At 59.5% G+C, this 12675-nt stretch overlaps 5 protein-coding genes across 5 annotated transcripts; 3 read left to right on the forward strand and 2 right to left on the reverse strand.

Moving 5' to 3' along the window:
* Nucleotides 1–76: 76 nt before the first annotated feature.
* BDZ90DRAFT_87740 (hypothetical protein) lies at nt 77–1026 on the reverse strand. Its single transcript, XM_025509908.1, has 3 exons — nt 720–1026; nt 483–627; nt 77–370 (listed from the first exon to the last, which is right to left on the reverse strand). The coding sequence occupies exons 1-3, from the start codon at nt 899–901 to the stop codon at nt 239–241; spliced, it is 459 nt and encodes a 152-aa protein (XP_025359485.1). The 5' UTR covers nt 902–1026; the 3' UTR covers nt 77–238.
* BDZ90DRAFT_87739 (hypothetical protein) lies at nt 1027–2693 on the reverse strand. The gene has a single exon (XM_025509907.1). The coding sequence runs from the start codon at nt 2557–2559 to the stop codon at nt 1153–1155; it is 1407 nt and encodes a 468-aa protein (XP_025359486.1). The 5' UTR covers nt 2560–2693; the 3' UTR covers nt 1027–1152.
* A 330-nt stretch (nt 2694–3023) lies between these two features.
* On the forward strand, nt 3024–5884 carry BDZ90DRAFT_256100 (putative MDR1-Mac1p interacting protein; the record flags this gene model as incomplete). The annotated part of the gene is made up of 7 exons (XM_025507876.1): nt 3024–3416; nt 3494–4178; nt 4256–4529; nt 4604–4654; nt 4735–4905; nt 4994–5531; nt 5603–5884. The coding sequence occupies exons 1-7, from the start codon at nt 3078–3080 to the stop codon at nt 5882–5884; spliced, it is 2340 nt and encodes a 779-aa protein (XP_025359487.1). The 5' UTR covers nt 3024–3077.
* Nucleotides 5885–6541: 657 nt separating this feature from the next.
* On the forward strand, nt 6542–7975 carry BDZ90DRAFT_234497 (hypothetical protein). The gene has a single exon (XM_025507037.1). The coding sequence runs from the start codon at nt 6644–6646 to the stop codon at nt 7595–7597; it is 954 nt and encodes a 317-aa protein (XP_025359488.1). The 5' UTR covers nt 6542–6643; the 3' UTR covers nt 7598–7975.
* A 1893-nt stretch (nt 7976–9868) lies between these two features.
* On the forward strand, nt 9869–12643 carry BDZ90DRAFT_228586 (hypothetical protein; the record flags this gene model as incomplete). Its single annotated transcript, XM_025504820.1, has 4 exons — nt 9869–10551; nt 10676–10906; nt 10980–11149; nt 11226–12643. 4 exons carry the CDS (start codon nt 9869–9871, stop codon nt 12641–12643), a joined length of 2502 nt encoding a protein of 833 aa, XP_025359489.1.
* Between the last annotated feature and the right edge of the window lie 32 nt (nt 12644–12675).

Consider the following 12675-nt stretch of genomic DNA (forward strand, 5'->3'; position numbering starts at 1 on the left):
GTACTGCAGCGCACAGTAGCTATGCCCTGCGCCCACTCATTGGGCTTTGTGTATCTGAAACGCTCGGCCCGGCTACTTTGAGTCGTCACAATTTCGCCGGCAGCAACGCAAAGCCGAGTAAAGTGGTGGATCGAGCCCTTGGTAAGTCTTGTGGATACGGTACACCGGAATCAGGGCGGGTGTGACAGCCGGTGCGCCCATCCCTCGGGAAGCAAAGATCTTGACGGCGCTTTGCAATTCAACAAGTCTCCATCCTCTCTTTGACCTGCCTCAAACACTTATACATCGACCCCTCAACAGCGTTCTCCGGCAAGGAGACACACTCCCCTTCGACATCTGCAGCATCGCATGCTTGTGTGCAGCTTGACTCCTGTTGTATTGCGAGCGGGGCCAAGACGCGAGGAAGACCAGACCAGATTAGCAAGGGTCAGCTGCTGTAGCCAGGACACGTGATGTCTCGAGAGGTAGCGCCACGTACGTACTCTGCACACGTTCATCCTGGTATACGGCTGCGCTCCCGCGAGGAAGGAGAGGCAGCCAGAGTAGTTGACCTGCAGAGGCAGGTCAGGGACGTCCGTGTCGCCGAAGACTATGTAGTAGGGCTCGAGGTGTGTTGGATCGCAATTTCTGGGAGTGGGATGGCGAGTATCAGTGATGGAAGGCGGTTGGGGAGAAAAGAGGCGAAAAGAGGCCAGACAGAGACGCAGACGTAGACGCACTTTTGCTTGTAGCAGTTGCCCAGCTTGATGCGTGCGGCTTGGGCGGGTGAGGAGGAGAGGGACACGGAGTAGATGATTGCGATGCTGATGATGCTGAGCACAACGGACGGCATGACGATTCGCGGCAGCTTGCGTGTATGAAGCCAAGTAGTTGAGGAAGAGCAGATCAAGTCGACGCTCATAGCATCCTTGTTGGCCAGCTCGATGCCGTCATTTCGAGGATGGTCTCGGCCCGAAAGAGAGGAAGACGAAAAAGCCGAAGTGAAGGGGAGCAGGACGGCGGCGTACGGGCGTAGGTGAGGCCGAAGTAGTCATAGCAAAGCAAAGAGCTCGAACTTGAATTCGGGGTGGTTGGATGTTGGAGGTCAGTAGGGTATGGCGAGGCAATAATTGCTGAATGAGGAGGAGTGAGCCGAAGAGCTCAAGTCGCAACCTACGCCGCTGGCTCAGCCGACGCGACCGGACTCATACAGGCAGCTGCATAACACGACTTGACTGTGTGACCATCAAAAGTCTGCTTCCCTTCGCCGTTCTTCTTTCCTTTCCCCTTCTTGTTCTTCCTTTTCTTCTTTTGGACCCCAACCAGCGGAGATGGCGACGGCGGTATAGGTATGAGCCCTCCGGCGAGCAATGCGCCACTGACTGCTTCCTGTGTGAGCCGCACGTCCCGCATGGCACTGCTACGCGGCGTGAAGGGGCCGGGCTGGGCCATACTGCGGGTCCTGGCGTTGATGTTTGCGAGCTCGAGACCAAGAGGGGGCACCCACCAGGGGGTTGAGGTGGGCAGTGGCTCTGGGCTGATGGGAGGGGAGGCGGGGGGTGTTGGTGGCGGCAATTTGGGTGGCTCTACGGGAGTGGGGGAAATGACTTCCTCTGTTGGTGAAGGGGAGGATATGGTGGGTGACTTGTCGTCTGCGTCGGGGATCGTGGTCGAGGTTGCAGCGGGGGTGTTGGCTTCTTCCTCGTCGGGCGTGACATCTTGCTCCTCCGCCTCTCCTTCGCTACTCGTTCCAAGCCACAACCTGAATCGAACCAACCCCTCCATCTGGCTACTCAACCACGCCTCCGTCCTACTCAACCACTCATATGCCGCATTCTTGCCCATCCCCTCACCCCTATCCATCGCATCAAAGACGGATATCCTCGCCTCTTGATGTCGCATCATGGCGAGATAATGATGCGGCTCGATTCTGGTAACCACCTCCAGCAACGGCTCCAACTCAATATGTTCCACAAACGCCTTTGCCACGAGCTGAATGGCATACACACATTCCTGATACGGGCAGATTAGCTCGGGCAACTGTCTCTGGCGTCGAAACCAGCATGCCGTCCAGCAGGCTAGGGCCACGAGTCGGTCCAATCTGCGAATGGCGACCCCATTGGGCAGGAGTGGCTGCGAGCAGTCCTGGTAGAAGAGGGTGCATGCCACGAACTTGCAGCCTTCGATTGCCGCTGCCAGATGGAGGCGAGCGAGAGCGTTCGAGCGGGCAGGTGCTTCGTGGGAGAGCTGGTCGATGAGGCAGTCTACTACGCCTACTGCTACGCGGAGATTCTGGTGGACGCCGCGAGGGAGCGCGGGTTGAATTGGGCTGGTGGGTTGGGCAGATGATGAGGTCGCGGGCGAGCTGGTGGTGGGCGAGGGCGAGGAGGCGGGTCTGCTTGGATGTTGCTGTGAATGATTCGCACCTTGAGATGGACCTGGATTGTCGAAAGTGGGTAGCGAGGCGATGGTCGAGAGGAATTGACGGGCGGATAGCGGGAGGGGTTGCGAGAGAAGGGGGGAGGGGAGCGAGGTGCTCATGCTGAGCTGAGCGGGATGATCGGATGAGTGTGAGATCATGCAGAGCAGCCGCAGCGGTAGGACATCGGAAGGCGCTTGCAGCAAGGCAGAGCAGAGGATGGTGAGCAGGGCTGACGAATACGTGATCGCGAATCAGAAATGGGAGCAAGTGTGTGTTAAGGATCATGTCAAGGAGGCAAGGTCAATTCCGAGATGTCAGTCCGCTCTCCGCTTTGGTGAGCCCAGCCTGCATCCAGCATCGTCTGCTCTGTGTGTGAGTGGTGTGAGTGCTCGTACATTGTGCCTTGTCTTGTCGAAGTTGTTCGCGGTCAGCAACGAGGGCGACTTGAGTGCGACGTCGACTTGATTGCTGACTTTGGCTTGAGACGGCGTCGAGTCGAGGCGGCGAGTTGAACGCCTGAGCGGCTGTGCGAGAGCGGGGCGGGGTTCCGGTGCGAGGCTGCGAGGCTGCGAGTGGACGTGGCTCGAGCGCGAATCGACGTCGTTGGGTCTGTGACTTCTCACTTCTCCTCGCGCGAATAGATTGACCTCCCTCAGCCCACCACCGATCGCCAAGGATGTCAACCATCTCCCATTCCCTCCGCGACCAAAAAGAGCCTTCGCGCTCACAGATCTTCACACACTCCTTCTCCCTACCCAACGGCCAAGTACCCCTCTCCGAGATTCCTGCCGTCCTCTCCCTCTCCAACCCAGAGGACGACGATGATGCTCAGGAGGACGAGGTGTATGCGGGAAGGCTGGCATTGACGCAGCGCTTCCTATGCTTTGAGAGCCTGGACAGGCGAAGTTGCAGGATGAGCCTGCCGCTGTATTGCGTGAGGAGGGTGGAGAGACTCAACACCAAGAGGAGCGGGGTTTTCGCGCTGGCAGTTGTGGTTTGGCATGGCATGAGGGTGGTGAGCGGCGCCTGGCGCAGCATATATGCTCCTAGTGCCGGTTGGGACTGACCTCCACACTGCTCCCTCGCCCGTAGATCGTCCAACTCAACGCACTCCGAACACAATGCGAGTCCTTCTGCTCCCTCCTGCGGGATCACCTTCGCGCCGTCCTCCCTTCGATGCGCAAGCTCAAGCCTTTCACCGCAGGATGCTACTCCGAGTATGTTCTCAACCCTAGCCTGGACCCAGCCAATGCAGACAAGGCGAAGGAGGTAGGCGAGGGCAGCGATGTACCAGAGAAGGAGGCATCCGCAGACGCAGCAACAACTTCAGCGGCAGCCTCATCCTCGTCCTCGTCCTCCTCTCCCCCACCCTACCACGCCGGCCTGGGCGCCCGCTTCAAATACCCCGGCGATGCCCGCAAGCTCCGCGAAAAGTCCAAAATGAAGCTCTGGCGCTCCTACCTCTCCATTCACGGCCGATCACTCACCACCACCCGCTACCCGCAATTCCTTCGCCTCGTCCAAGTAGGGCTCCCCTCTGCCCTTCGAGGGGAGATCTGGGAGCTCACTTCGGGAAGTATATTCAATCGATTCGATCATCAGGGAGAGTTTGAGGCGATACTCAAGGAGAACGAGGGGAGGAAGACGACTGCGACCGAGGAGATTGAGAAGGATCTGCATAGAAGCTTGCCCGAGTATGTGGGGTTCCAGAATGAGGAGGGAATCAATTCGCTGCGGAGGGTGCTCTACGCGTTTAGCTTCAAGAATCCGGAGCAGGGTGAGCGAGATGACGGCAAGACGTAGAGTTATCCTGAGGAGCTGACCATCGTATCCTTGGCCCCCGGCCTGCACCAGGCTATACGCAAGGCCTCAACATCCTGGCGGCCGCCTTCCTCATCTACTGCAGCGAGGAGCAGACCTACTTCCTCCTCGACACGCTGTGCGATCGCCTGCTTCCAGGCTACTTCACACAGAGCATGGCAGGCACGATTTTGGATCGACGAGTCTTTGAGAATCTGGTACAGCGCTCCCTGCCCCTCATTCATGAGCATCTCGTGAGGACGGACATTCAGCTCAGTATTGCTAGCTTGCCCTGGTTCTTGAGCCTGTACATCAATTCGATGCCGATGTGCGTGCGGCGTAGGCGCAGGACCGACGGGTTTATCATCGCGAGCTCACCATTTCCTCCCTCTTTGCGCACAGGGTCTTCGCCTTCCGCATCATCGACTGCTTCATGGCCATGGGTCCCAAGGTGTGCGTGCCCCTCTCCCTCCCTTCTCTTCTTTCCTAGTCCCACTCACTCATTCCTGTCCTCCTCTCTCGCACCCGCACAGCCTCTTCCAAGTCGCCCTCGCCATCCTCAAGATCAACGGCGAAGAGATCCTCTCCGTGACAGACGACGGCGCCTTCATCAACGTGCTGCGCAACTACTTTGCCACGCTAGGCGAATCGGCCCATCCAGAGGCAACGAATCCGAAGCATCGCAACATTACCAACTTCCAAGAGTACGTGTGGCGCGCACACGTCCCTCGTACATGCTCTTTCTCTTTCCCACTCTGACACGCACCTCCCCGCCTCTCGTCGCCCCCTCAGACTACTAGTCGTCGCCTTCCGCGAATTCGGCGTCATCACAACAGAAACAATTGCCTCTGAACGCAAGCGCTTCCGTCAGGAGATCGTCGACGAGATCGAGCTCTTTGCGAAACGTTCTGCGGTGCGCCAACTGCGCGACCTGGGCCGATTCAGCAAGGATCAGGCCGGCGTGGTGTACGACCACATGGTCGAGGCCATCTACCGTTCACGTCACGAACGCCAGGCCAAAGAGGCTGCAGCAGCCGTTGCTGCCCAGCAAGGTGGGTTGTCAGAGAAGGACAAGGCTGCAGCTGCCGAGGCTATGCTTGCTGCCAAACCGGCTCCTCCTACAAGTCAGGACTTCAAGGAGATGCGCATCGATTATGAGACTTTTTTGATCTTTATCAGTGAGATGGCTACCTGGGCTAGGGATGAGTATATCGTGTCCAACTTGAGCGGGCTGCACGAGCGCACAGAGAAGAAGGTGGCTGAGCATGAGTTGGTACGGAGGATCTTTAGGGCGTGGGATAGCGAGAAGAGGGGGACCTTGAGTTTCCAGGTGAGTCGCGCGAGACGATATCGTGAAGTAAGGCATGATGCTGACCTCTTCCATCCCACACGCCACGCCAGGACGTCATCTACGGTCTCTCGCCCATCGTCTTCTCATCGGGTGACGTCCTCTCCTCCGTCTCGTGGTTCTTCAAGCTCCACTCAGAGGGGCGCGAGTCACTCACCAAGGACGAAGTACTACGACTGAGCGAGTCGCTGCTGTACCTCTTCCGTAATGAGCCCGGAGAAGGGTACCTGGCTGCGGTTAGCCAGCTGATCAGCCAGGCTTTCAGCGTGGGCGGAGAGGTTTCGCCGCATGGGGTTGCATTGGAGAGGGAGGAGAAGGCGGCGATAAGCGCGTAGATATGGGGACGCGTGACAATGCTGACAATGCCATAGATGCTCGATGCTATTGATCACTGCCCCTTCCAACTCGCGTGACCTTCTCATCCTCTTGCGACCACTAGCCGGCGGGCCGAAAGCGCAATGTGGGTGCAAAGCGTGCGAGCCAGCGCGATTGCGTGCCTCCCTTCCCCTTTTGCTCGCAGCTCGCAACTCTGGGTCCTCTTGATCTCGTCTTTAATTCGCCTGGCTTGCCCCCTCTGCCCCATTGCCCTCGCTCGTAGCCTCTCTCCTCCCTCGTCGCTGGTCCTTATTGCCCGCTTGGCTCGCACCAGCCAGCCAACTTTATTACCCCGCACTCGCCCTTCTCGCAGCCCTGGGCTCATGTGCCTGACTCTCCCGGCCGGGGGGCAGGGCGCTGCAGGCTGCATCTTGCTGTCTGTGGTGTGGAGCTGCCGCCGCGCCAGGCCTTGGATTGGGGCCCGCCCTCTCGTGTAGTGCCCTTGCCGCTCAAGCCACTCGAAGAGACGAAACGAAAGCTCAGCTCCCTCGAGGCTCACGGCCCTTGGGACTTGGACACTTGACACACAGGCGTTCACGCTCGCACGGCTCACACGGCTCACACGGGGGTGAGGTCCCGTTGTCTTTGCCCTTCTTACCATCCCATCCACCTTATCGCACCACGAGAGCAAAGTCACATCATCCTTAAACGTCGTAGTCGTCCTAGCAGCAAACAAGACCACCAACACACCCAGCTCGCCACCCGTGCGCCCGCCCAACATGGCAGCCCCAACGGCCATTCCAAATGCGAACCACTCGTCCCACCACCAACACGAACAGCAAGCGCCCCCTCCCAATCGCAACTCTCCCCCAGCCTTCTCCCCCATCTACACGCGCACCGCCTTTTCCCTCCCTGGCGGACCCATGTCTCCTACATCGTCCTTCCGCAACACCTCGAGCGGATGGACCACGGCTGGCGCAGGTGTTAATGGGTTGAAGAGCTCCACCAACACGCCCGCAGCAGTACAGAGCCACCAGCGTGTACAGCGAGACTATTTCCCCGACCGTGACTCCTCCGCAGTGGATGGAGGAGCTGTTGAGTCGGCATCCATGCCCCACCCTCGTCACCATCGAGCATTTAGCGCCTCGTCTGCCTCCTCCATCTCTAGCATCGATTCTGCCGGTCCTCCCACGCCGGGACCCAACAGCGCTGGTGGTGCTCAAGCAGGCAGCGGTGCGCCTCTCGGACGCGTTCCTTCCATCGGGCTGGGCACCTCGTACGAGCAGTTCAAGAACAAGAGGGACACCTGGGCTGGAGGGTACAATCACGGTGCAGGATGGGCGGGCATCGGGGGACTGCGATCCGGTAATGGACCTGGCGGCGGCGGCGGCGGTGGTGGTGGGGAGCCACAGAGCCCTCCTGCCAGTGGCGGAGGCATGGGCGGACTACTTCGCAAGCTCAGCCTTAGCAGTGGAGCGGGTAATGCGGGTGGGCGACCCCACATGGGCCACCACCACGGACACCGTAGCATCAGCGTGAGCTCGACTCCTGCTGGCCAACAGCCTCCCACCCCGAACAGCGATGCGGCCACTTCGCCTAATACCTCGCCTACGCCTGGTTCGCCGCCCAAGGGAGGAGCAAGGGGACGACAGAACAGTGTGGGCGGGAATCAGAAGCGTAAGCCCAGCCCCCATGGGGAGCGACTCTTGATGGGATGGACGCATGCCCACTAAGCGCCACGTCTTCAACTCAACGACATTGCAACGATCTTCTCAGGTTCTCGCCCATGACATCAGCCCTACTACCACTTCTGGCAAGGCAAGCTCTGTCTTCTCAGTTACCGCTGCGACTCGACTCGCCTTATCTCACCACGCCTCGACAACTTGTACTTTTACCCAACCTATCAACACCAAAGACAAGATGGTTCCAAGATAGCGACGTAGCACGTTGCAGTTTTTCTCGACAACTCTCTCTTCTATTTCCGCTGCTCACCCTGTACAAATCGCTCCTCTTCTTCTTCTTCGCCTCGTGTCGCCGCCTCTCCTCCTTTTCCTCTTCGTGCCGTGCCGTGCCTCCGCCTCCTTCTCATCAGCGCCTCGACTCGAATCGGCTCGAATCGAAAGAAAGCATTCCAAATCCAATTCGCCGATGTGAGACCACAGCTTCCGTACCTCACCATCTCGAGACCGATCGTGCGACGGCAGCTTTGGTTTGGTTAGACAGCCTGGGCCACGCCGGATCTCGCCCTTCTTGCAGTGCCCCGCCCTCGCCTCGTCTTTTGGCGTTGGCGGAGTTGCCAATCGCGCTCAAGCCTCTCTCTCTCTCTTCTCTCCGTTCACGCGTGGGCCTCGCCGCCGCCGTTGCCGCACTCAACGTCAAAACCATGTCAAGATCCTCATCGCGACATCGAGCGAGGCTAGGCCAAGCTGAGCCTATGGACACCGATGCGGCACGAATGGTAGAGAGCACGGCCCCTTCTACAGTACCTCCACCGCTGAAACACACTGCGCGATTGGGCAGATCTCGCTGTGAGACTGTGACGGGAGCGACGCCACACTACTCAGGGCAGGGCCTAGTGCGCCGAACAAGCTGGAAGCGATGGCGTGGCCGATGGAGCTACCAGAGCAACGTCACCAGGGTGGAGCGATCTGAGCGGTAGAGAGGTGGATCTTCCTACCACTCGATTGAATTTTGCCACTGCCGCCGTCCTGATAGCGCAACACTGTCTCGCCGAGCAGACCGAGCGAAGGAACGCCTTCACCTCCTCTGGATGGCAGAGAGGGGCCTCAGCTCACGACTCACTCACTCGTACGGCAGCACAGCCTTGTCGAATCAGCAAGACGCCACTTTGCTATCGCGCGTTCGACGCCGTCGCTTCTTCGTACAGCCCTGGCTGGCTCGTCACCGCCCTCATCGCGAGGTGGGGCAAAGGCGTTTGCCACCGTCTGTCGTCGGCCACTACCACCAGTCTCAAGCAGTCACTCGAGGGCGTTGCCGCTACGTCACCATCTCTCAGCCTGCAGCAGAAGGACTTGTCTCGCACTACACCCTGCAGCCATCGAGCCCTCTGTCTCACAACCGCCGCTCGCGTGCCACCAGGCCTGCGTCTGTGCTCCACCGCCCAGCCAAAAGCCTGCCATCCTTATAATCTTACAAGGTGGTTCAAGCGTCGACCCTTCCTTCTTCTCTCCATCATCCACCCTTCATCCCTTTCATCCCCCCTTCATACGTCTGCCAATCAGCAGCCAGCCCCTTTGTTCTTTGACGACGACTACCGCTGGCTCGGAAGTCACCACTCACGCCGCCCTGCCCTCTACTTTACACTTTGATTCAACGATCACGACCAACAAGCGCACCTCGCGCCTACGCTACGCCAATCATCGAGCTCATCACGACTACCTGAGTCTCGCCCCTACTTTCAGACCGGCCACTTATACAGGTGAGTAGAGTGGCGCGATTGGACTAGATAGGGAAAGGGTGCGATAGCGTGGACGGCCATTGTCGCCGTAGCTATCTCTCCTGCCTTCTGCGCGCAAATGAAAGGGAAGCGCCAAGCAATGAGCGTGCCTGGCGTTGGGCGGGTAGACATTGCGCAGCCATCTACCCCGCGGTGGCGAGCAAGCAGCGTGCGTCGTAGCGTAGCAGCATCGATTGCTCTCGCGTTCGTCGCCGTCGTGGTGCCCCTCACATGGCTGTGTCGTGCATCCACTCGCAGTAGCTCGTTTTGGTTTTGGTGTCAAGTAGTCCGTCGTCATGATGGGGTGGCTGACTTCGTTTCGTTCTTATCTCCCTTCTCTTCACTCCACATCCATCCTCACGGCACCCACTTCGCGCCCACCATGACTGCCACGCCCTACGATTCGTCGCCTGACCGATCGCCAACGCCACTCTGCAGTCACTATATACATCCAGACCGGCCTCCTGAGCCCAGCAGTACGGTGAGTACCGTAGCGAGCGCGGATAGCGATTGCGCCCGCTGCTAATTCGTCTGAGTATACGCTCAGATGACTTCTCCACACTCATTGCGCTCTTCGAGCGTCTACCCTAAGCTGCAAATCTCAACAACAGACGCCGCCAACGACGGCAGCATGGGCACCTTTGCCTGGCCCACGAGCCTCGACTCAAGCATCGACGGACATGCGAGTAATAGTCACGACCACTTCACCCAGCAATCCCTCGAGGTGTCGTTGCACCCTACATCAGCCACATCCGCCTCAACATCTGCCTCCTCACGCTCGCCCTCAAGCTACCGCCGCTCAGGCTCGATCTCAAGCAGCACCGGGGGTGCCGCAACCAAACTCGACGCCCTCATGCCCTTTGGCCGTGACGACTCCAAACGACACACCATGGCGTCGGTCAACACGACCCTTTCCGCGCCAGAGCTGCACAGCTCGCCGGAGTCGGATGATGGCCTAGCGTACGACCCTGCTCCTCCACGTCCAAGCTCAATGGGATCGCGCCGTAGCCAGCGATTCAACAGCACCGGCTCGGCAACCTCCTCTACGGGCAAGCATCGCCGCGAGACCACGCCCGCATGGAAGACGCGCCACAAATGCACGCCGGAGCAACAGCGCCAGCTCCTCGCCTTCTTTGACCACAACCGTAATCCCAAGGGTAAGGTGAGGCAGGAGCTAGCGGATCAGCTCGGCATGCCAGAGAGGAGCGTACAGATCTGGTTCCAGAACAAGTGAGTGCAACGAGAGATGTGCAGAGAGTCAGTCGCGTCGTGCCCGTGATTCTAGCCGTGTGTCCCCTTCCCCCGCGCCCGCGCCTGCCCCTCCGCTTCGCTTCGTTCTCTCTGGTACGGTAAGGCGCGCCCGGTTTCGAAAGCTTTGCAAGTCGACAGGAGTGAGCGAGGATTCGCACGAGGCTTTGCAGGCTGTGTATCACGATATGCCAGACAAGACCGGACTCAAGGTCACGGTCAAACGGTCGCGCGCAACCAAGCAAGAGCATGCTAGCGATAACGATGTCGAAGAGCAGTCCGCAGTCAGAGAAGTCGAGGATGTCGCGAATTCCCCCACAGAGCCACGCGCCTCGCCGTGCGTCCCCCAAACACTCTCCCCATGGCAACTGGAGCTGACCCTCTCCTTCTCACCTCGTTGTTCTCCGCAGACGCGCAAAGCTCAAGGCCAGCGTTGATGATGCGAGGATGGACCATTCGCCCGAAGTCAAGACTTCGCGCCTTCCGACAGCCAAGGTGGATCGCCCAGCGAGCTCCTCACATGCAAGCACGCCAGCGCGTCAAGCCTCTAGATCCAAATTGAGTGCTGATGCTCAGCAGTGTGAGTGCAAGCGCGTCGCCGCCTACGAACATTTGCTTCTTCTCTGACCCTTGCGTCTGTCCGTTCCACGCCGCAGCAATCACGCAGCTCCCCGCCTTCTCCCTCTGCATCGCAACTTGGCGTCGAATCGCGCCCCTCACCTGCTTCTTCTCGCGGCGACTACACCGCCTCTCCTGGACGCTCAAGGCCGACTCGGTGGGCTTCCGTATCGATCTCCCCTACACCTCCATCAACTCCCTCGCCTTCTCCGGCCCCGTCCGACCCTCGATGGCCGAGCTGGCGGAAGGCATCTCCGAGCCCCTTGGAATGCTAAGGGTCGACCTGGAGAAACAGCCTCAATTCTACATGGAGACGTTCAGGAGCGCGGATCCCGTGGATGAGGCTGATGCCCTGCAGAATCGATGGAGACAGACGGAGGACTTCACCGAGGGAAATGCAGGGACGCGATGCCTTACGCACGTGTTGAGCGGGCCATACGATCAGCTCAAGGAGGCAGTCCTCGCGCTCAAGGGGTCGGATGCCGCCATCGCGGAGAAGCTCGTCATCTACGACGCAATGCCTGGCGCCGGCGGCGAAGTCAGCGGATCGGTCCCGCCTCCGCTCCCCATGCCTCGCCACTCGACGGACGTTGCTGGTCCTCCGCCGCTGCTCAGGCAGCATGACTGGCAGCAAAGCCCGCATCAGCCTAGCTTTGGCGCCAACTCGTACGGCTTCCCTCATGGTGGCGCAGGCGCATTCGTCAATAGCAGCACCGACCCTTCACCTGTTACAGCGCCGTACGAACTGCCCTTCCAGCATGCAGGCCAGCACGGTATGTCGTTCCCGTACGATCAAGCCGCGGCGGGGCAAGAGAGGACCACCTTCTGGCCAGCAACCAGCGACAGTTCTGCTAGCTTAGCTGGGGACGAGACGTTCAGCAGCACGCATGGTCATCTCGGCCACGCAAATGCTCGTTATCTTCATCCGCAGCACCAGCACCAATACTACGTCCCTCAAGCCGAGCTGTACGGCGGTGAAGCGCCTCAACAGCAGCTCCCGCCTGCGACGGCTGCTACGCTTGCCTCACTCTGGTCGACGGATCCGCCCATCACCACTGCGCCTCACAATGTAGGCGGTCTCCTCATCAACTCGTCGAACGACATCTTCTCCGCCCCACAACACGACGAGGCCGCCCCGGCACTCTCGGCGCAGTCGAGTCGTCGACCCTCAACCATGTCCGCCACGGGCTCGGGCTCAGGAACGATGCACACTACCGCAGGCGGTGATGCGTCTCCACACTCTGCTTCTGCTTCTGCTTCGAGCCTCAATTCTGCCCTCGCCTTCGGTGAGGCGGGCTCAGTGAGACCAAGCACCGTATCCGGCGCCGTGGGCGTGGGCGTATGGGATCGTCCACCACCTATGACCCTGCTCGCGCAGAGACAGGCATCGATCGGTCAGCAGCAGGCGGCGAGCGGTAGTATGGAGCAGGACTCCATGTTGCCCTCGTCGTTGTGAGAGAGACGGGTCTCTCTCACTTCCTCCCCCTA

This window comes from Jaminaea rosea, assembly GCF_003144245.1.
Source record: "Jaminaea rosea strain MCA 5214 unplaced genomic scaffold BDZ90scaffold_17, whole genome shotgun sequence".
NCBI lineage: Eukaryota > Fungi > Basidiomycota > Exobasidiomycetes > Microstromatales > Jaminaea > Jaminaea rosea.